We start from the raw sequence: 23,512 nt of genomic DNA on the forward strand, positions 1-23,512 counted from the left end.
CATTGGCAAGGACATTTACATTTACAGCATTTATCAGACGCCCTTATCCAGAGGGACTTACAATCCCACAATGGTAGTAAAGTGGGATTTGAACCTGGGTCTTCTGATTCATATGCGAGTGTGTTACCCACTAGGCTACTACCACTCTAGTGGAAGACTCCTGGGTAACAAACTGGCCATTTCAACCACATGACCTACAGAGTCAGAGGTTCAAACTTTTTCTAAAAACAAGTTGGTCAAGTTTACGGGAAGGTTGTGGTGGTCCCACAAAATGTAGTCATCCCAGAAAACAGCAAGGTCTCACAGAAATCATGTGGCTTGCTGAATTTGCATTAATTGTAGTGTTAACTGTCAAGATATGGTAATTATGCTACTTATCATGCTACGGTATACAAGCACAGCACGGGAATCAATTTATTTGATTAATCTACGGTATGATATTTGGTGATATGCTCCATTTCAGCATATTATTGTAATTGGTTGTCCTACTGTCACAGAGCCAAACAATAGAGAAATCTTTAAGCTACTAATACCGTGTCAAGTACTGGATTGGACAGCTTTACAACTCATTTTGTGCAAGATGTATGTTTTAGGCCTTTTGCAAATGACACGCACATTTCCCCAAGTGGTTATGTTTTTCCCCAAAAGCCAGATGACATGGCTTCTGCATTCACTCCAGGTTAAAGCCCGGAGAGGGAAGTGAGGAGCTTTGTGCATTAGTTAGGCGCGTAAAGCCCGGGGTAGTACAATTTCAGTCATACTAATATGCATTTTAAAAGCCTGTTTTCTTCTAGGTCTAATGTCATGTAAATGTAGGGAGTGCGCTTCAGTCTACTGCAGCACCTGAAGATCTGCACCTGCAGGCCTCTCCACATAAAGAACTTACTGCAAGAGAACAACCCACAGCAGCACACTGCAAGATAAGTGGTGAGGCATTTCGGTCCCACACACACACACACACACACACACAAAATAAAATCCCACCAGACACACACGTAAACAGAAGAAAAAAAACCCCAGAAGTCTGGGAATAAAGATATTTGGCCCCCGGTGAACACTTACCCCGAGGGAATGAGCACTGCATTTGCAACACACTCACACACACAGACCAACCAAAAACACACACACACACACACACACACACACTTCTGGTGCAGAACAAGCTCTTTGTGCGCTGGCAGGCCTCCGGGCTGTTTAAAGTGCCGCTCGCCTCCTGCGCTGCGGCCCTTAATGAAAGTTAGCACCGTGTGGAGTAGCCTGGCATATTTACGGGGCGCCCGCACGAGCCCGTACCGGGCGGGAAGCGAAGTTTTCATCACATCAGGCTGCGCCGAGCTAACGAGGAGAAAAGCCTTCCGCGCCACTCGGGCTGCTGCAGACGACGAGAGCGGCGGCCCGGTAGAGGGGTGCCGAGGGAAGTGTGAAACAGTACCGAGTATGAAATGAATAAATAAATAGATAAATACACATTTCAACCAGCTGTTGCTAGCAGCTCTGACAGCTTTCATAAGAGCTGGAACTGCACACGCTCAACACTGAAAATGGCACATTTAGTAGCATTTTCACATTATGTGTTCTAGCAGGTGTATACACACACATACCCACAATACACTGCTTTGCCAAGATGTTCTAATAACTATCGCTTTTTATATTCATGGGTGCTATTGGCACTGCCACTGCTTAGAGATGTGTGTACTTTTTCAGGCTGTTGGTTTGGGACCGGCAGTGTGTGGCAGAATGTGACCCGTTTCACACCCCTTGTCTTGTGAAGTGTGTGGTGAAATGTTAAAGAAATAGCACGCCAACAAGTGGGGCCGTTATACGACTGGGATACAGAAGCTCGGAAAAGACAAAACATTGCATTGTTCATCAAGAAATTGCAATGAAATTCATCCACATTTCTCCCATAGCCCCTGATTAGCTTGACCATCCACAATGTTATGTAGCATCCACATCTGTAGCACCCTCCAGATTTTTTGCAGAATGATACCTACAGTAAAAACACCACAGTTCTTTAAAAGCTCATTAAACTGCACCCCTATAGTACCTACTGCCTCCAGGGTGCCGTGAACGTGAATATGTTCAGCGGGTTAAGCGATTACATTGCTGCGATCGAGAAACGATCGAGTGGTTGCCACTCGTGTGCACCCTGCAAAGCAGACACGCTCATCCTCAAGCGTTGATGTGACGCATCGTGTGAGCGTACTGTACACATTTATGAACAGTATCAATTTATTCTGCTGTGCAAAAAAATGTGAATACCACAACTTAACATGCCATTAACACAGCGCCATTTTTATTTACTATATTCTCACATGCTTTTGCCACAGGACTTGAGGGTGGGCATGACAGCTATAAAAAATACACCAAAAAAAGGTTTAGAGTAATTAGAAATATGCAAACATTACAATATGAATATATCAACAAATGTTCATTTGATCAGTATGTAGCGTATGTATATGGAAATGATCGCTCTCTTCTGTCTGTTTTTCTATCCTATCACTCGGTCCCTGTGTCCCTCTGCCCTGCTTCTGTCCTTCAGAGAAAAACCAAATCCCCCAGTGCCGCTGAGCAGCCGGTTGGTAATGGAGGGTCTGTAGCAACACGTCCACCAAGATTAGATTATTAAATAGATTTTCGGACTACTGGGATTGTACACTTAGGGAAAAAAAACACTGCGGTCGAACAACGATGTTATCGTGGCGTGTCTTCATTCGGAGAAAATGAGGCGGATGCACATTTATTAGGATACTGTTAGCACGTTTAAAGACATCCGCACACACACTCACGCGCACACACACACACACACAGATACTAAAACACACAGAAAACCTGGGACAAATATTTGCAATACAACCGATCAGACAGACACTGCCAAAACGCAGCTGTCATTGAATGCACGTGTGTGCGCGCACACACACACACACACACACACACACACACACACACGGCAATCCCCTAGGAGGAAAGTAAAGTGCAAACACTGCTCTTTTCACAGCAGATTGCCATCACATAATGGAATCAATTTGTTACTACAGAGACCGTTTCCAACAAATACTGCAATAATTTTCGGTCACCGAGGGAGGGGAAAAAAAACGGTAAAAACATAATTCTGGATGTTCAGCCTTTCCTCTTCAATAAATGGAGAAGAGCCAGAATAAACCGGACCCCTTAATCAAACTGACACCCCTGTAACATTAAGGTCAACGATGCAGCTTTCTGCATGGATAGCAAAGTCCGCAACCGGACAAAGCGGACACGTAAAGACCCTCGATTACGTTTTCTAAAATCTAATTACAAAACCATTCTAATAGCAGTAATGAGCTCAAATGTGTCAGTTCATGTGGCGAAATATAATCAGACTAGTAATTATATAAAATCACGAGAAGAGAAATTGGCAGTGTCGCATCACTCTTCTATTTTATCGTTTTTCTCACCACTTATCAGTGTTTCTCACGACGCCTCAACGCTCCGCTCGGCAGGGAGAGGAAAAAAAAAAACTCCATTCTGCCGAGCCGCGAGCGGGAGGGTACGGTCGTGTCACTTTGAGACTGAATCAATCCGACTCGGGGGTTGAAGTGTGAGACTTCCCCCTCCGTCTCGGAGAGAAAACGCTCCCGCAAGAGGGGAAAAGGTGTCAATTGCTTCTCTGAGGTCCGCAGCTTTACCTCGCAGGCACTCGGGAGGCCCGGAAAGCAGATTCTGAAGATGTACACCGGCAGGGAAGGTTGCGCATTCAACATAAAAGGAGCTGCTCAGGTGCGACCGCCAGAAATGGATTCTCAGAAAGAATGAAATTCTACACTTATGGGAATTGGGTAGACTCACTGAACAACTGTCAATCTCATCAACAAAACAAGGGAGAAATTCAAGGAAAGCTTTAAAGTGCCCCAAGAGCGGTCAGAACATCTTGAATGGTCCTGGTTTCAGATTCTCCATTAGGGGTGAACACCAATCCTCTGAAAGTTATGTGTGTTTTGATGCTTGTGCTGCAGACCACGTGTGGAGGTGAGATACAGGTCATATCACATAATGTGATTTATTTTATGCTCATAAGCGATTCCGTGTCCTGTGGGTGAAGTTACTCTCATCTAGGAAACCCTTCCTCAGTCACCTATGTATTCATTAACATTTACAAATAATTAATAGCCCACACGGAAACAGATAACAATGTTATAACAATGTTATATATGAGAAAAACACACACAAATCAGGAGTTCTTAGTGGCTGTCCTGGAGAGATTACATAATTCTTACAAATAATGATATCATATAGGGTCAGTTTCCCATTCATGGATAAAACATAATCCTACAATGAAAGATAAGTTCTCCATTCAAAAGCACTCCTAGTGTAAAAGTAGATGTAGTTCATGATTTGTAAACTGAACCTCAGTGCTGTGTATGTGGAGAAGAAACAGTCCCTTAAAAAAAGGTTTAAAAAAGTTAGAAAACCCTGATCTCCAGTGTCCCTTCATTCCAAAGGGACCACCAGGAAGCCCCATCACCCACTCATCATGCTTCGGGCGGCTTTAAATAAACACTTAGATAATTGAAAAGGTTCATGATCAATTTGCGAGAGAATAACAGATCCCCCTCGGCCTAATGTTTCAAAATTCGCCATTTCGATCATACGCCATAATTTCCTCGCAGCTAATCCATGCCTAATTAGCTGCTTGTAGGCCCCTCCAAACAGCTCCGCGAACATTGACGGCGAGGCAGGGGGGGAAATGGCGGCAGTCCTCAGCAGCCTGTCCTCGCTCTACGTGCGGGAAGGTTCGCAACGCGGTTTGATGGCGTGAAACTGCGTTTGTTTGCTGCGCAAGGAGAAGGAAGGTTAGCGAGCACCTCGCTGCCCCAGATGGAGGCTTAATCGTAATGGGGCCGTGAGCTGCTCACAATTAGTGGCTGATGAAGACAGATGACGGGAGGGGAGAGGACAGCACACTGCTGTCTGTCCTCGCCGTTCGCATATGGACAAGGTGTGTGTGTGTGTGTGTGTGTGTGTGTACAGCATTTTGATAACTTCTGTTCCTCGCCTCCTGCCGCTTAAACAGCGAGTAGTGACCCGTGCGGACGGCCTTGGTGGGGTTAGCGCGCCTCGGCGGGGGATCGGCGGCATGTGGGCGGATGAATGGGTGGATGTCGGTGGGTGAAAAATGGCGGTAATGACTACATCAAAACTACCTGACTCCGGAGCCACGGCGAGCGAAGGCATCAAAGCGCCCCCAGCGAGCCGGCAGCGAGCGTCCGGCGCCACTCTGAACGCGCGAGTCATTAACAGGAAGCGTGGAATGAGCCGCGGTGGGGGCGTGTTGCTGCTGGTGCCGGTCACAAAGGGAGGGTCCTGCCTCCCCCTCTTTGATCAGAGTTTCATTAAGGCGATTCCGGCATCAAAGTGACACGAGGAGAGATGGATTAGCACTGCAGGTCGGGCGCTGTTCACTGGCACGGCGGAGCGGGAACAGGGTTCACGCTGCGATTTCAGACACATTTCCTGCTGGCTGCGGACTGGGGTGGCCGTGTCGCGAACAGGCCAAAAGTGCTCTCACCTTCCCCCAAAAGACAATACAAAGCTTTTCATAGCTTGTTGAAAAAAAAAAAGAAAATATCTGGAACTTTTTCTTGAACAATTGCGGTTGCCATATTGTCATATGTCTTTGTTTCAAAGGGATGATAACAGTTCATGAAGCATCGTTTTTTGACCAAAAAAGTAGAAGGGACATTGTCACGGGAACGTGGTGGAAGAATGGACACATTTGCACGACTATAACAAAAACGGGGGGGGGGTTAAAACCCTTAACACAATCACAAACCAGTATATAACAAGTACACTCCATGACCTGACTCGGGCCGACACAAAGGCCATACATTTCTAACACTTCACTGATGAAAATAATCAGGAGCACAACACTGACAATAGAAAAACTTGTGAAACCGGAGTACTACCACCAACGGAGTCAGACCCTGACAGATGTGTTTGCTGATTCACATGATAAAAAAGCAAGTTAGTATTAAACTACGATTTGTAGTAATTACTAGACTAAATCTGTATAGTGCTCTACTTAGATCACGGCACCGTTTAACAAAATGTTTACAAACACACCAAAAAAAAAGTATCATACCAGCATCTTAAAATTACCATATTTTGAGAAAAATTATGGTACACACGCAACTTCCATTCTGACAGAAAATGTTCGATTTTACAGAAATTCATGGGAGAAAACAGCCAGTTAATAAAAATGTGTGGGCTTTTCTCCCATTCATTTCTGTTAAATGTCAGTCACGTATGCGTACTTCCGTAAATGCAACTCTGCCATGTAAATCCTCACTTAAACCACTCATCATTGTTTTCCATGTAAAGGCATGTGAGATGACTGCGCATAAACAAGCCAAGGATGTCTGCACAGCCAGATGAAAATAGAGATCTGTACCCTGTTGTGCTAATTAAATAACTTGATCATACATTATGGGCATACACGATCATACACTATGGGTATAAAATGATCAGACATAATGGGAAATTTGGAATTATTGATTGTACATCATAGAGAGGGTAAAATGATGGTACAAATGCGATAATTATCATATGTCTGGAAACACTGTTAGAGCCACTCTGCCCACCCCAGCTTGTTTGTGGTCATGTGACTGCATCGCTACACCTGATTGGTGAAACGATGTCATGTGGTTATTGAAAGGAATTAGATCTACTGGCGGGCCTGTCTGGCAAAAATAAAGCATATAAATAGTTTAATAAAGTAACAAGTCGAGTGTTGCCAAATGTAGCGAAGTAAAAGTACAGTTTCTTATTCTCAAATGTACTCAAGTAAAAAGTATTGCGTTATAAACCTACTCTTAGAAGTAATATTTTTTCAAAAAGCTACTCAAGTAAATGTAACTTGTTTCTACCCAAATCTGACGATTACCCTCAAAAAGCAAGTGACAGAACCGGTGATAATTCCACCTCTTACTTATTGCTGACAATGGCTGGGATAGGCTGGGACAGGCTCCATGTTCCACATAACGTTTACCTGGACATGTGGGACCTGGACATACTGTGTAGAAATGAATCTGCTATATACATATTTTGAAGTTTTCTGGACAGATGTGAGCATTGCTTACGTCGTACTCATTTTGAGCTGGCCGCTTTAGTGAAGCTCTGCACAGATGCGACTGGACAAGGTCGTCCTGAAAACAGGACGAACGAGCACAACAAACTCCACAGGAGTTCAGACACACAACCACGTCGAAAGCTGTCGAATCAAATTTGCCCCCAGGGTATTTTTCTGGGGCGTAATCTCTGGGTGTTGTTTATGGAAATGATGCAATGCTGGGGAGAACAAACCCCACATCCTTCTCAGTCTCTCTCCCTCTCTATCTCAGCTTGGTCCCCCTGCCGATAATCACAGCTTTCCTTTCTGCTCACTGCGACCTCTGGCATTTTCCAAGTGGAAGCTAAATTACAGAGCCGGTGTCCGCTGGGGTAACTAGAACTGCAGGCCAGAGCGTCTCAGTGTTTTTAAAGCGGAGTCCCACTTTGATGGAATAGCTGCCTACGGCCCAAGTGGCCTTTGTATAATCAGGAGGAGTTTTCAGCCACGGATACCTGCCTCATTTAAGAATCAGCCTCAACTAACACTAAAGGAGAGTATCTCCTAATCCTGAACAAGTCAACGAATTCACTTTCAGATTTACAGTTACTTAACAGAGCTACTACCAGGACCACAAAACATCTCCTTATATTTATCATCCTGTTTTGTGTGAGCAGGGACGGATTACGGACCGGACCAGCGGGGCCGCTGGCCAGGGGCCCTTAGCCCAAAACAATTTGCAACGCAAACAGTTTTTTTCACATTGGAGAACTTGCAATGAGTAAATCATGGGCCACTGGAATGTGAACATAATGTTATAATATATACATCTCTCTCTCTCTCTCTCTCTCTCTCTCTCTCTCTCTCTCTATATATATATATATATATATATATATATATATATATATGCATGCATGCTTTATTTTAGTGCTTGTCACTATATATATATATATATGTGTGTGAGTGTGTGCGTGTGTGTGTGTGTGTGTGTGTGTGTGTGTGTAGTGTCAAGGACTAAAATAAAACACCTGACCACTCAATGGTGCAACTTGTTTGATTGCAGTCCGTCAGCCATTATCATGGTGTTTATGCATGCTAGATACAACTGCTCCATTTGGCAGTTGGGAACAGTGGCTCTGTTGTGCATTCTCTTTGAAAATCCCAAACTCATTTACATAAACGAGTCCAGCAAACGACCCTGGGGGCTGCACACAGGCACACAAACACACACACACACACGCACAAAACGAGGAATACAAACAATAAATGTGAATGCAAGACACGTATGCAGCACATAATGAGCTGTGCAATATAAAGTTGGACAAAAAGCTGAACAAAAAAATTGCTACAAAAATATTTGTTACTATAAAAATACAGGATATGTAATCAAGGTCTTGGAAATCCAATTTGCAGCAATATTTTAACCTCCTCCCATCGCTACTAATTAACCAATGGCTTACTTCATGGTAGGTTGTGTAATTAGCAAATCAGTAAGAGCCAAGCTGGGCCGGATGGAAAATCAGCATTGCCGGCCCTGGCATATTATCTCAACCACCCTAGAGAAGCCTCCTAAAGCATTTCTGCTCTTTCTGAGACACAGAGACCCATCCAGTCCCTATAGGCGTGATGAAGCCAGCATTAAATAGCTCTCATCATCAAACTAATCTACAGTAAAATTGACTTGTCATTTGTCTCTGAGGCTGGTTGGCCTTAGAGGGGCCAGTACAGGGCCCATGGTGATTTTACAGGCTATTAAATGAAAGTTAATTAAGCAATAACACAAGATGGAGTGTAACTACGAGTATGCGTGTGTGTGTGTATGCAAAAAAAAAAAGTAGGTGGGACATGAGTCTCAAAACCACTAGTCAATCCCCAAAGTAATATTTCTTCCTTCAGCTATGCACTATTATAACAAAGGATGCTTAAACATACACAGGAAGAAAGGTTCCACAGAAGTGGTTAGTCAGAAGATTGCTTCTATACTTTCATTGCTGCAGCGGAAGCCATTATAGAATCTGAAGAGCTTTTAAAACTGAATCATTGTCCTCCTCGAACACAATGCCATAATGAGACACAGATGTTAGATGCTGCGTGAATGTTTATGGTTAATCAGTGCCGGGCACACACACACACACACACACACACACACACACACACACACACACACAGGGAAACCAGGGCTGCCAATCCAGCCTCTGTGTATGTAGTTTGAATGGCAGGAAACTTACAAACCTCAGAGGTGTGAGGTCAAGTTGCTAACCATGTCGTATGGCCCTGTTTGCTTTTACTTCAACACTTCATCTTCTTTGCTATTCATGGCATTAAACTCTCTGCCATTATTGTTCCATTATCCAGTATCGGAAGGCCCCACCCCTTCATTAATATTAAGATTTATGATTGTAAATCATTCACATTTGGCAAATTTATAAAGGCCTTTGTTAACTACCCTGAAGAAGATCCTTTGGGATTGAAACCAATAAATTAACTTTCAGCGCACTGAATAACAAATCTGATTTGGAAACTTTGAGCTAGTGTGCAGATCATTTTTCTGTTTGGATTATTAGATCATGAGCTCCAAGGGCGAGAGTGTTCACTAAACTATGCAGATCCATGGCCCCGCAGGACTGGATCTGAAGAACCGGACTGGAAGATAAAGCACAGCCTATCAATAAACCCTAATTGAATTGAACTGCATAGGTGGATTAAAAACCAGGGATTCATTGCAATTCAAGGCTGTCTTCAAGAGCTGGGGAACTTTTCTAATCAAATCTAAAACCCAAATCACATTACTAAATGCAGTAAGTGGAAAACGATAAGTGCTGTTCAAACGGATTCGTTAATCTGGTAACTTCCAAGACATTAACAGATCTTTCTAATATCTCTAACTAGCAAACTAGTAGGCCCTGCAGAAATTCTGAAAAAGATCAGTTCAACCGGGACAGAATTGGAAAATATGTTCATATTAAAACATAAAAATTAACAAGAAGCTAATTACAATCCACACTGTATAACAAAAATCGTATTTTTTTTGGAATGGCAACAATTTTAATGAATGTAGTGAAGGTGAAGTCATTGCGATACACTACAGAACAGCACATGGTGCACACAACAAAATGTGTCCTCTGCTTTAACCCATCACCCTTGGTGGCACCTTGGCGCATTGGGATTCGAACCAAGTGCAGAAGGTGGAGCTCACCTGGACCTTTTGTGCACGGCGCTTGTCTGCTCTTTGGTTTTGGTGGTAGATGCGGCTGAAGTTGGAGACGATGACGGGGACCGGCAGCGCAATCACCAGCACTCCACTCAGAGAGCAGATGGAGCCAAAGATCTTTCCAGCAATCGTCTTGGGAACCATGTCTCCATAGCTGTTGGGGAAGAAGAAGTCCGAGACAACAGTGCCGGCAGTTTAATTGTTTGCTAGTAAATGGCTGTACAAGAAGACAGTTACTGATCGTTAACTGCACAGCAATCTAGGCTACAGAGATTAATGAGAGCGCATGAGTTAAAGGGCAGATGGTCATAAATTACAGTCGACTCATCAGTGGGGAACAAGCCACAGGTACCAGGGGGACACTTCTGCATATACGGTTTCACAGCAGTCAGACCCTAATGTTCAAAGAACCGTTCAAAATAACCCAGACGCAGCGAAGACTATATTAACATTCAGCTGCTGAGAAGCAAGGACCACCTGACCATAAGCCAGAGGACGATTGATTTGGCCAAAAAACAAACACAGAAAAAAAAAAGTAATTTAGTGTGGCGCAAACTGGAATATTTGGAGGACACAATGCAATCATACTGGCACTTCAGAGAAGGACAACACTATTAGACCTGCATATTAGACGCTCCCAGCCTGTGTGGAGGCCACATGGTCTCAGCCCTGAGACTAGGGGAGAATAAAGAAAGTTAAAAGTCCCTGGGAGAGACAGACGTGGCGGGTAACCGAAGTTTCGTTCCGAAAGTAATCGCCCGCAATTTGTTCTCTGAGGCAGACAGGGCCTTCACAGAGCCATGTCACCCGAGAGACGGTGAGAAATTAAACTACGCTGGTAGGGGAGAGGAAGGAGAGGTCCATCTTCTCTCTGTGCATTAAAAACGAATTCCCTGTTTTAATTAAGACCACCACAGACCCTTTCATGTAGCCTGAGTGGAGTCTCAGTGTTCTATTAAAATTGTGTTATAAACTGGACATGTACCGCACAGACCCTGAGCAGGATCTGACAGCAAAGATATATTTTAGCATTTGAAATGGTATTGCAGCCATTATTTCCATTAACCATTACATTAGTTGTCTTTATAAATGGGAAAAGAGGATAAAAAAGCTGCCTCGGTGTTTTTCGTTGCACACACTGTAAGCCTTTATGGGATATTAAGTGCAAATCTTTCATTATATTAATTAGGTGGGAATAGACATTATTAAATAATAATAAAAAAGTAATATTACAAGGGGGAAAATGAGGGTATATAGGGTCTTTGAATGATCAGGTTGTGCAACTTTTGTAGGATTAAGTAACTTTTTTTTTGAGGGTCGTGCTCCGCGTCTGATCAGCGCTTCTTAAACCAAATCTAAAATACCTGGTTTAATTTATTGCATGTTGAAATCTGGTGAATGAAGGTTTAATTTGCGTTCTGTCGATCCTGGGAGGCACAAATACACTACTCACAATAAGTTAGGGATATTTTTATTTACACGAGTGCTTTTCCTAACTGCTCTGATATTTTATGAAATAAGTAAATAAGTCCCTTTCACATTACTAATAATGTATGAGAAGAAACACCATTTTCATTAGTTTAATATTTATTACCCCAAAAAATTAGACAATAACAGGGATACCCCCAAATAACAAAAAGCGGGGGTTTCCACCATTTTCCCGCAACGACAGCTTGACAGCGACCTCTCATGCTCATCACAAGCCTCATGGTGTTGTTCTGAGGCAATGCGTTCCACTCTTCCACAAGTGCTAGACACACAGGTCACGTGGGGGTGGGGTACGATCATTCAGTATCTGCTTCAACTGGTCCCTGACGTTCTCTATGGGGTTCAGGTCAGGGGACGTTGATGGCCGTACCATATGAGACACTCCAACTTCCTGAAGTCGAGCTGTGAAAAATCTGCCACGATGTGGTGGAGCATTATCATCCATGAACAGAAATTTGGGGGTGTGCTGGCGGAATTGGGGGATGATGATGGGTCTATGATGTCTCTGAGGTAAGAACGGGCACTGACTGAGCCATGTACAATAACCAAATCTGTTTTGCGCTGATGCCTTCCCAGAGTGTTGCACCTCCTCCACCAAAGCAAACCCTGGGGACCATGTTGACCTCGCCTTCTCCAGCAACGCTGACACGACACTCATCAGTGAACAGGACGGTAGTCCTCTGCTGCATTTTCCAGGTCACATGGTCTTGTGCTCACTGCAAACGTTTACGGCCGTGTCTTGGTGTCAGTGGAGTCACCTGCAATGGGCATCTGGCATTCAAAGGTGACGCTGCTCGTCCGTTAAGTGACGTCGAGTGTTCATGGCTGTTTGAATGATGACCTTGGAATGACTTACCGACAATACCAGCTTTTTATACCCACCATCTTGCACCTTTTAACAGCAGGAAAGGCCAAAGCGCAGGTGTCTATAAATCTAAAGAAATGACTATTACATGTGAAACAGGTCAGCGCACCAATGCCATGATACGAGACTCGAGCAGATGCTTGGAAGGGCAAGGCTAAAGGAAGTTGCGCGCCTCCGCGATTGAGTCGCATCAACTGCTGACAGGCAGCATCGTGAACACAGGCTCTCATTAAGCTGTGGGTCGCCCCCACAAAATCGGGCAGAATACTAAGCACCCATAATGTTCTCACTGATCTATTAGGGGATGTGAGGGTAATCGGGAATTCTATAAAGTCCAAATTTTGGATGCACCTGTTCATTTATGGGTCTTGTATTTTTTTTACGTGATAGAAAAAAACACAGGACCATGAAATAACACACATGAACAAAAAAAAAAGTTTGTGTCTCTCCAAAGCAGGGAGCTTTTGGCAGGCACTCTTGGCTTGGTTTTCCAACGGCCCTGAAGACTAAGCCATTTACATTTACATTTTACAGCATTTATCAGACGCCCTTATCCAGAGCGACTTACAATCAGTATTACAGGGACAGTCTCCCTGGAGCAATTTAGGGTTAAGTGTCTTGCTCAGGGACACAATGGTAGTAAGTGGGATTTGAACCCGGGTCTTCTGGTTCATAGGCGAGTGTGTAACCCACTAGGCTACTAGCCACCGGCCTGGCCTGTAGGTCCGCCACTTGTTCAGCAGGCAGTGGGGGAAACAAAGACTGGAATATGGGCATTGTTCTCTTACAGCCTGGATTTCTTAATGCCTGTCTGAGCTGTTGTTTGGCAGGGCTCCCATGTCTATTGCACTGATTTGCTCTAATCGGATCCACAAGCCGCTCTGATTTGTATCTATGAATAAAACGGAAGCCGTTTGTGGGTGTGAATGTACATCAGAGAGGACAGATGCACATTTAAACTCAAATAAAAAAAAAATGCAAAGTGGAATATTACATCAGAGATTAAAATCTGAATATAGAATGTCTGTATGTGTCCATGCTAACTTTTGCTAAGGGTATCTGGAAATATGATCACATATATGTGATACCGGAAAGGGAGACAGAGCAGTCAGGGTGTCTCGGGTGGCAGGTATTATTTCCTCTCATCATCGCATGAGCACAGATTCCGGTTCTGACAGACGGGACAGAGTAAGGCAGCTTCTTGTAAGAGCAGAAGAACAGCAGTCGTACGTTCCGCAGTCGGCCTCCAGTCAGCGCGTGAATGAGGTAAGAACCAAAGCAGAGCGAAGGCATGTAGGCCAGCTAGCGCTGAAGCTCATTAACTCGGTAACACACGTTTGTTCTCAGGAGACTCTGGCTGGAGCTGCTTCTCTCTTTTTAAAATTCCAATTCGATGCGAATGAAATTAAAGGAGCAGACTGCAGAAGTGCGTTTGTGGAATCGTTTCAGGGTCTTCGCTGTTACAGACCACATTAATTATCCAACCTTTAAAACGGGATTAGAGAGTTGCAACAGCATCTGTACGTGAAAAAGAATGATGGTGGTGTTGGAGGAGCGGGGGGGGGTTGCGGCTGGTGTCTGTCTGCCCGCTCGGGCCACCGGTGCCAGTCGATTCTGCTCGGGCTCATTAATCAGCCCACCGGGGCTCGCTCTTCGCTGCTCAACCTGCTTTGCCCTGGCCCGGTCTCCCCCGACTGCATTAGATCAACCCGCCCCCTCTCCATGGTCTCCAGACAGATGACCGGGGGTTTGGCGGCGGCAGGGGTGTGGAGGTCGCCTGCAGTTCAGGGTTTAACTCCCCCAGTTCTGGAGAAAGGGAGCTGACAGGGTCACTTTCATTTATTTCGGCCTTAATCTACAACAGTCAGGACCAAGTCCACCCGTGTAAAAAAAACTAGGACTCTCACTCACTCACTCGCTCACTCAAATCACTGCTTATTCCTAATCTTCTTATTCCCACAGCCCATTCCGGGACATTTGGACACAGGGCAGGGAACTCCTCCAGCAGCAGTGTGCCAGCCCACCACAGGGCATAACTAGGACCGTCAATCAATAACTAATAAACTAATTAAAACACACATTTTGCAGTGAATGGTGTCCCGGGACCCTGATGTGGCTTGATGTCTGTGAAATCTACAACAAAGCCATAATGTAGCAGTAAGGCAGCCTGGGGTGGTTTTGCCCAATAGGAAGACCCGGAGGCTTTTTTCACTTATCTGATGTGGCTGCCTGCCGAATGCTAGCTTTAGTCCTTCTCTACGAGGCTTTTCCCTCTGCAGGCTGGCAGTATTTACCGCCCACTCCCGGTCCACCTCTCTATCTGTGTGTACCGACTGTGGCTCCACGCTGGACTTTCAGACCCCTTGACTGGAAACCAGATCTCAGCTGCTGTTCCACATGGCCCTGCGTGACCCTGCATTACCGGTAGATGCTTTCGACCCCATCTGCCGCGCACCGGTCTGACCTGTGCTAAAAAAGACGGACCAGACAACCGTCTGGCTCCGTGCTCACCTGTGCCCGGTGTTCCAGCCCACCTGTCCGCTCATCAAAGAGACTTTCTGTACGTGTTCGCAGGGTCTGGTAGCATCCTCCACTCACTGCTCGGTTTAATCCACTCTGTACTCATTAAATAACCGGGATGGAATGAAACTTACAGTTATTTCTGCAGATTTTCACAGTCTAATAACGCACTCTGGTCAGGGCAGACACAAAGCTGTAATTGTTCCACGACTTAAACATCAGGAACTCAGAAGTTCGCTGGATGGAAAAAGCTAACGCAATGAATTCTGTGCACCTGCACAACATTCATTCAGACTCAGCATGATCAAGAACAAACTCCTCCTTTGTGTCTTTGAAATAAAGGGTGGGGGGGTGAAAAAAAGAGGAAGAGATTAAGCATAATTGCTTTCTCACATGAGTGACAGACATGTTCCATCCCAATAGTGCAGAAAATACACACATAAAAGGGCAAAAGATAAAGAAAGAACAGTTTTTAGTTGTGACTTTAAGACTCTCATATGCATTCAACATGGATCACACTACAGGAGATCTTGCCAGGGCGCCACAATTAAAAGTAGGCAATTGGCCAATTACTATGCAAATAAAAATGGTTACCCTACTGGATTAGTTGAGATTAATAACATTTCCACTGCTTCACCTGGACATCCACGACACGTCTTTCTTCCATGCAGCGTCCGCATTCATAAAACACATGAACATGACAGTAAAGTAAGAGTAAAGACCAGCTGACTGTGGTGTAAAATGATTCACACTTAATGTGGTTTTGTTCTTAGATGATGGTTCATATATTATGCAGTCATTTTTGCATCATTTTAGATCAAATGCATTTATCTATTATTTTAAATAGTCACAAATGACACATAAAATGACAAATTATTTTCAAATTACGAAAATGAAAGCCTGAACAGCCGCTGAACTAAAAGGGGAGGGAACGTTCAAACCACTTCCACATGACAGACGGTGCAGATCTGCTAAAAATGCTTGTGTTATCAGCAAAAAGAACTCCCCATTACCTTCATTTCACCTCAAAGCTTCTCCTTAGGGGCATAAGTCGGGGAAATAGTGTTGGATAGTGACTGAGAGCCTTTCTTATTGGTGTTAATAAGATGGAGTCTGGGCAGACGACCTCATCAAATTTGTGTGACATTATTTCATTGTCGATGAAAATTTGCAGCGTACGCTTTGCAAAATGCCCAATGGATCAATCAATCAGTTGGGATGTCAGCTAATGATTCTTCAGGGCAAACCCACACAGCTACTGTAAAAAAACACATATAACTGCGTCCACAATTCCACATGCTGAAATAATTGTGCCGATTTCTCCCTCTCCTTCTTTTTTTGTTCTGAAACTGCAGGGAAGGCATCCAGTCTATGGAGTCAAACGGAGCTGAAGTTTAACACAAGATCACGCTCTATTATGGACGCTGGCAGAAAAAGGATTACTGTAGAACATGCTCTACGGGAGAGGCGCCTCGTCACCAAGCAAAGAAGAAAAAAAAAAAACAAGCTAATCCATCTTCTCCCTTCGGGTTTGAGGATTCAAATCCCATGCAAATATGGAGTTTTGCATTATTGCAACTCATGCCATTTCCCACGGCCCTGGCTGTCACTTGCCTTGGAAAACTGGCTCGCGTTTAAGTCCATAAGAGCTCCAAATTTTATTTTTTTTTACTGCCGTGTTGCATGTAGAGGTAATGGACCAGTGTGATATTGTTAATGTTATCATTAGGATCCATGTGGAGGGAAGCATCTGACTGCAATGGTGTTTAAAAAGCGCTGTCGCAGCAAAAGCCCCAACTACCAGAAAGGCTGCTGCTTTTCATTGTTATGCAGCACATATTCTGCGGCTTTACTCCACCGTGGTGAAGATCAACACTCGCTCCAGTAATGGACTAACATTCAGAGGCTTCTTTTATGAAGGTCAGGGGGGGGACTGGAGTGATACATTTTCTGTAACTTACATTGCAAGAGCCAAGGCAGATATATGAATTATGATGATATTTTTAATTCATAATGACTACAGTTGTAATGTTACATTAAGTACAGTGTAACATATAACAAAATGTCATGAACTTATCATATGCCATCATATGCCATAACCCCAACTGTAAGTGAATTTGCAGTACATTGTATTTGAAAAAGGTCATTTGGTTTTCAAGATTTTATTATAAAAGATAAAGCTTCAAATAAATCCTTGTGAAAAGTGTTTTTTTGGTTTTATGTTGATTATGATGATCGTGTGTGATAAGCTAAAAAAAAAACTCAAAAACTACAATACTACATGCAGTCAACCTTCTGAACACAATCTAAACTTGGCTGGGGCCAAGTTTACTGAATACAGTAAATGTAGCAAAAATAACAAGCTGTGGTTTGTTTTAACAAAGAAGTGTGTATTGGAGAATGTGAACATGACAAAATTGGAAACGGGATGGAAAATTGAGGAAAAAACACAGTTTGACAGCAAATGGCACAATTAGTGTTCTTGTATCTGTTACATAATCAAATGCTAAAAAAAACACAGTTCCCTGCTGAGAGCATGTGCTCCTTATATAAGCCGTAGTCAGAATAAAGGGTTTAAAAAAATGAAACAAAAAGAAAGAAATAAAACTTCCCAGGATCGCTCCTTAAGGTAAAGCTTGGAGTCTAAAGTCAAAACTTTCTATTCATAAAGTGCATACTGAGCCACGCCTGCCATCTGCTTTTCTTTCATCGCAACACATACACTAACAGCACAACACATACACTAACACATAACAGAAGTGTACCGCGCTCTAGTTTCAGCACCATGGCCAGCAGACACTGGTTTAGGCTGGTTCCTGTACCCACGATCTAGAAAATAGGAAATGAGGAACCATGAACATCAGTGATGCATGTTTGAGTACATGTCGAATACAACAAAGCAGGTGTGTTGAAAGAGTTGTGAATGTGGTGTTTGTGGCCAGGTGTGGATGCACCTCATGTGGTGGACCTTAAATCAAAGCTGATTCAGAAATACCAGTTAAATGTAAACAAATTCCATTTTAACATTTGTCAGGTTGCCTGGTTGGACCCCTGCAGAATCCATTGGGAGCCACGTTAGACAAAGGGCTAAAGTGAGAGTTTAAAAGATCCGCAGCAGCTATGGGACCATCTTCATTAGCAGAAGACCAAATGTAACCACTTAACACTCAATGAACACCACCACAGAGACGTCCTCTTTATAATTCTTAAATGGCAGTGGCATTTCATTTGGTTCACTGGTGTGTTAGAGTAGCCATGTATGAACTCAGCTTGCAACTTGCTGGCCAGCTGAAGCAATCTTGAATAACTGATGCACCGGAATCTGGAATGTTTAAGAAACGGTAGTCAACCAAATTCCTTTACTTGTAAATATTTGATCTGTAAATATGTTGCACAAGGTGACGATTCTGTCTACAGCTTCCACATCTATGAATGACAAAATGACGAAAATGTGGCAGAATATGTGCAAAACTGAGCCTGTTATCTCATTAGCAGAAGGTTATTCCAACAGCCTCTGGTTACATTTTGATGCAGAGTAAAACAGCACATGGTGCACACAGTGAAATTTGTCCTCTGCATTTAACCCATGGTGGGCAGCCATGACAGGCGCCCGGGGAGCAGTGTGTGGGGACGGTGCTTTGCTCAGTGGCACCTCAGTGGCACCTTGGCAGATCGGGATTTGAACCGGCAACCTTCTGATTACGGGGGCGCTTCCTTAACCGCTAGGCCACCACTGCTCCTACTGATGTAAGACAAGATAAGATAAGATGATCCTTTATTAGTCCCACAAGTGGGAAATTTACATTGTCATGGCAGGAAGTGGACAGTACAAGATAAGAGCAGCAAAAGACAATAGAACAGACACTATGTGGACTGTATAATATTAAGTTCACTGTACAAATAAGCAAATAAAAAGAGTACTGTACTTATGTAGCTTCTGTGATTTCATTTGTTTCACTTTGCTGAAGCGGGAAGAACCCTTCATACAACATTGTTCCGGAACAGGCATTTGCACAAGTCTGGACTGATTCTAAAATGTATTTATTTATTTATTTATTTATTTAATGTATATTCTCCCAGAACCAATTGTCTGGACCACATTGATTCTGAAAACATTCCATTTTTCTCTTCACAGTGCAGACACAATTTTGCCCGGGCTAATTAGACTTCCAATGCCTTCAGCTGAAAATGCCCATTAACGTGGGCAAAAATGGAGAGAAGCGCACTGATGCCATTAGGCAGGGTTAGCATTATAGTTAGCACGTTGTCATGGGATTTCATCGCAGACTTAGAACAATCAGTTGCCGCACATTTATTGTAATACTCCAGCTCTCCGGTGGCTTCCATTTCCTCACAATTTCAGATGTGCAATTAATGAGAGAAAAAAAGGAAACACACGCTCACACACTCAAATTAGAATCTAGGCCATAATTTATCCCATGGGCTTTCTGAGTGGTTCCTTCATGACTGATTCACAAAACAGAGTGGCTCCTCCATTAAGACGTTTCAGCGACAAACAGAATTATCTTCTGTACATCCGCTCACTCGCTCTCTCTCTTGCCCCAAGAGTTTGAATAGTGCATGGAAGTGCAACATAATAGAGTCTGGAAGTGCAACATAACATTAAACACACTGGAAACATTGGAGACACTTAGCTTCAAATCCAACGATTTGTAAATGTTGAGTGAGACAAATATACCAATATAAAAGGACAAGACACATACACAATGTTTGGACATACCTACTCTGTGGTAGTTATGGGGACTAAGATGGAGGTCATTTAGCAGAATCCAATGCATGAAACATACTTAGTATTTTGTATCAGAAGACAGTGAAGTATGTTTGATGAATAATTTTTTTTAGACTCAACGCTTTTTACCTTCACATGGTTTGTTCACTATTGTACCTATTGTCACTTTTGTCATCAAAAGTTGCTTCATGAGATGCTCATTGATGATGCTCATTACCATGAGTGAATGATAAGAAAGTGAGAAGGTGCATCCAAACTTTATTTTATCATTATATGAAATATGTACAATATTGGGCCGTGTTGGGGTACAGACTGAAGTAAGGACCCAAGTGATTACAAACACACAAGTATGCTACAGTCTAGGAAAAAAAAAACAAAGGAATGAAGAAGAATAAATGAAGATTGGCACTGGAGATCCTTGAGATCTGTTAGGGTCCGCAGCACAGCACACAACAAAATGTGTCTGCTGTATTTAAAACATCACCCTTAGTGAGCAGGCATGAAAGTGTGTGTGACCGATGCTTTGCTCAGTGGCACCTTGGCGGAAAAATAGAATACATGTAGATGGCAGAATACATTATGGCATACTGATAATAAAATCATAACCATTCAAAATTCTCCATATTTGCTAAAAAAAAGTAGTACCTGACCTGAAATCTAAACATGAAACAGGACATTTATAGACTGCAATAAAAGTTAAATCACATCCACATTTTTATAAACATTTATTAGCAATAAAAGCTCCACATGCATAATGTTCCAACTCATGCTTGATGCACAATGCATTAAAATGCAAATGGTGCAAACTTCAGAAAGGCAGTGGGGATTGTCAGTGGCTGAGCGCCGCAGATGATTACTGACACCATGGCGCCATGCATATTTAAGGCTGTGGAGGTTAAAACGATCATACGTGCACAAGACCTGCATGCATTATGTACAACAGTGCACATTGTCTAACGGAATGGGTATTTTTTTATGCAAGACGGGGGAAAAACAGCCCTCTGTGGTGTTCTTCCAATGAGGCCACTGCAAAGGTGTAATCTGCAAACAAGTGACCTCACCAGCGGTTTAAAATAATAATCATGCACCCACTGAGAGATAAGGTGAACAGGAAAAGAGGTGAGATAAAGCAAGCCATTATAATTCTCCACACAATGAGAGCTTCCTGCAAAGCCTGCAAATCTCTTCTGTGCAAAACCCCTCTCTCACCAAAGTGAAGGAAGGACACAGGCGGTGCTCCTCTACTGGAGGCCCAATATGATGCTAATGTGGAAATGGCCACAGCTGCATGGCTTTTAAAGAGATGATCATTATGCATGATAGCTGAGTAGGTATCATTAAGAAATGCTGAGAGAATGGATTGGACACCCTGCTGGGCCTTTTTTGAAGAAGCCACTGACAAAATGAGAAAAGGACTTCAGATACACATTAGAAAACCCTGGGGTGTGAGCTATTACTTTGTCCCTCTTAAGTCACAAATGTTCTTGTTCTGATTCTCTAAGGTATCAGAGGGCATCAGACTATTTCCTCTTTAAGGTCAGTCAGTTGTTTGTCCATGAATCTCTGGTTCAGAGTCACCGTGTTGTCTCTCTGTAGCCACTGTTATCTCTGGCCTGTCTAGAGTGCTGTCACAGGGGCTAGGATTGCCACTGGAGCTGCCACTGGCAGGTGGGAAATCACAATTGAACTGGCCAGCAGATGTTGGGCCCGATAGTCTTCAAGGCCAGTGTTCATTCAGAGCCTCTATCTGTTGTATCGCAGTGCACTGAAAGGGCTTCTTACAATGTACACAAAACCACAAAAGAAACTGCAAAAAAAGCAATCTGTTTAAGAAAATGCATTGCTCACTACACTAAAATGTGAATATGCTAATCTCTGCTTGCACTGTACTATGTGTGAAAATTGCATTAAAATGTGTTAAACTGCAATATATGTTGTGCAAATTGTAAAAAAAATGTCTAAAATTTGTAGTGGAAATGCAGTATAACATAATAGAATAAATTACAGACTATAAAATAAAAATATTATGAATAAAATATTTTTAAATAAACAGATCTTTGCATGAGTTTTTTCCATTAGAGTTTATTGCTTCAATGCATTTGCATTCGGTCTGGCCTCTGTTGGTGCTTCCTTATAGCACATATTCACACCTGAGAGTTAGGGTTTGCCTCTACAATTGTGTATATTTTACCTGAAATAATTGAAATATCTATACGACACTGATGAATAATGAAAAATTTATTCCACAGACAATATTGAGATGGCTATTGAAGCAGTTTACTCACTTTGGAACTGTCATAGTACAAAGGAAGGAGCAGGCACCGGAGCACGGCATAAGTGAAAAAGAGGGGTGTTTAATAAACCAAAAGCAACGTAACTGCATTCGAAGACTGACCAGGAGCTGAGACATCGACTCCTGATCACACAATTCTAAGTGATAGCATCTGGAGTGATCAGGACCTAACACACCTGTCAACATGAATATTAAAATCCTTTGTAAAGTATATCCTACAGAAGTTATCATTTGTCATTGCCTTTAAGCTTCGCCACCCAGGTGTGGGTATTTCTACTAAAATGCAACTCCTTAAATGCAACAAAACAGCCAGATTCATAAAAAAAACTTTAATGTTATTAAAAAGCATTCTGAGGAAAACTGAGAACATTCACATGAGTCGTGGTGAAAACATTACCAGAACTGCATTACCAGAAGTCATGACTGAGTGACCTTGACAAACTGGCAAGGAGGCTTGGCATGTGCTTCAATCAGGCGGGTTACATTACTCCTGGCTATACCAGGCCAGTCTTTAAGGAGATGAGAACTGTGAAGAACAGTTTAGAAGGTTCTGTTGCCTAAATGCTCCTTACTACGTTAGCATGGCAGTTACTGCCATGATTCAAATGACCATCATCATGTTTTTTACCCTCCAGTTGGTCAAAGACATCAGTGGCTATTTTGTTTTTGGCAGCAAAATTCCCAGTTGTAAAATGTTTGACGCCTGTGAAATTGGTCATGACCAGAATCAAAACGACTATCTCTGAGTGCAGCCAAATTTCACTCGGAATGCTGGGGCTAAAATAAACCATGAAATGAGTCTGTCTGCCCTGTTAGGAGTCTGTTTCCTTCCTTACAGATGAAAGGTGGAAAAAATAAATCTTTTTATTTATATATACAGTGGGGCAAAAAAGTATTTAGTCAGCCACCAATTGTGCAAGTTCTCCCACTTAAAAAGATGAGAGAGGCCTGTAATTTTCATCATAGGCATACCTCAACTATGAGAGACAACATGAGAAAGAAAATTCACGAAAACCACATCCCCTGATTTTTAAAGAATTCATTTGCAAATTATGGTGGAAAATTGTCACTAACAAACAAGCAAGATTTCTGACTCTCACAGACCTATAACGTCTTCTGTAAAAGGCTCCTCTGTCCTGCACTCATTACCTGTATTAATGGCACCTGTTTGAACTCATTATCAGTATAAAAGACACCCGTCCACAACCTCAAACAGTCACACACCAAACTCCACTATGGCCAAGACCAAAGAGTAAGAACCAAAATTGTAGACCTGCACAAGGCTGGGAAGACTGAAT

General features: G+C 42.9%; 1 protein-coding gene across 2 annotated transcripts in view; it reads right to left on the minus strand.

Moving 5' to 3' along the window:
- kcnd3 (potassium voltage-gated channel, Shal-related subfamily, member 3) overlaps positions 1 to 23,512 on the minus strand; it is a 111,980-nt gene that overhangs the window by 11,892 nt on the left and 76,576 nt on the right. For both annotated transcript variants that reach the window (XM_028993714.1, XM_028993713.1), the window contains exon 3: positions 10,284 to 10,452. In XM_028993714.1, coding sequence (XP_028849547.1) covers positions 10,284 to 10,452 — 169 coding nt within the window. The remainder of the gene's footprint in view (positions 1 to 10,283; positions 10,453 to 23,512) is intronic.

Source organism: Denticeps clupeoides, chromosome 10 (genome assembly GCF_900700375.1).
Source record: "Denticeps clupeoides chromosome 10, fDenClu1.1, whole genome shotgun sequence".
Lineage (NCBI taxonomy): Eukaryota > Metazoa > Chordata > Actinopteri > Clupeiformes > Denticipitidae > Denticeps > Denticeps clupeoides.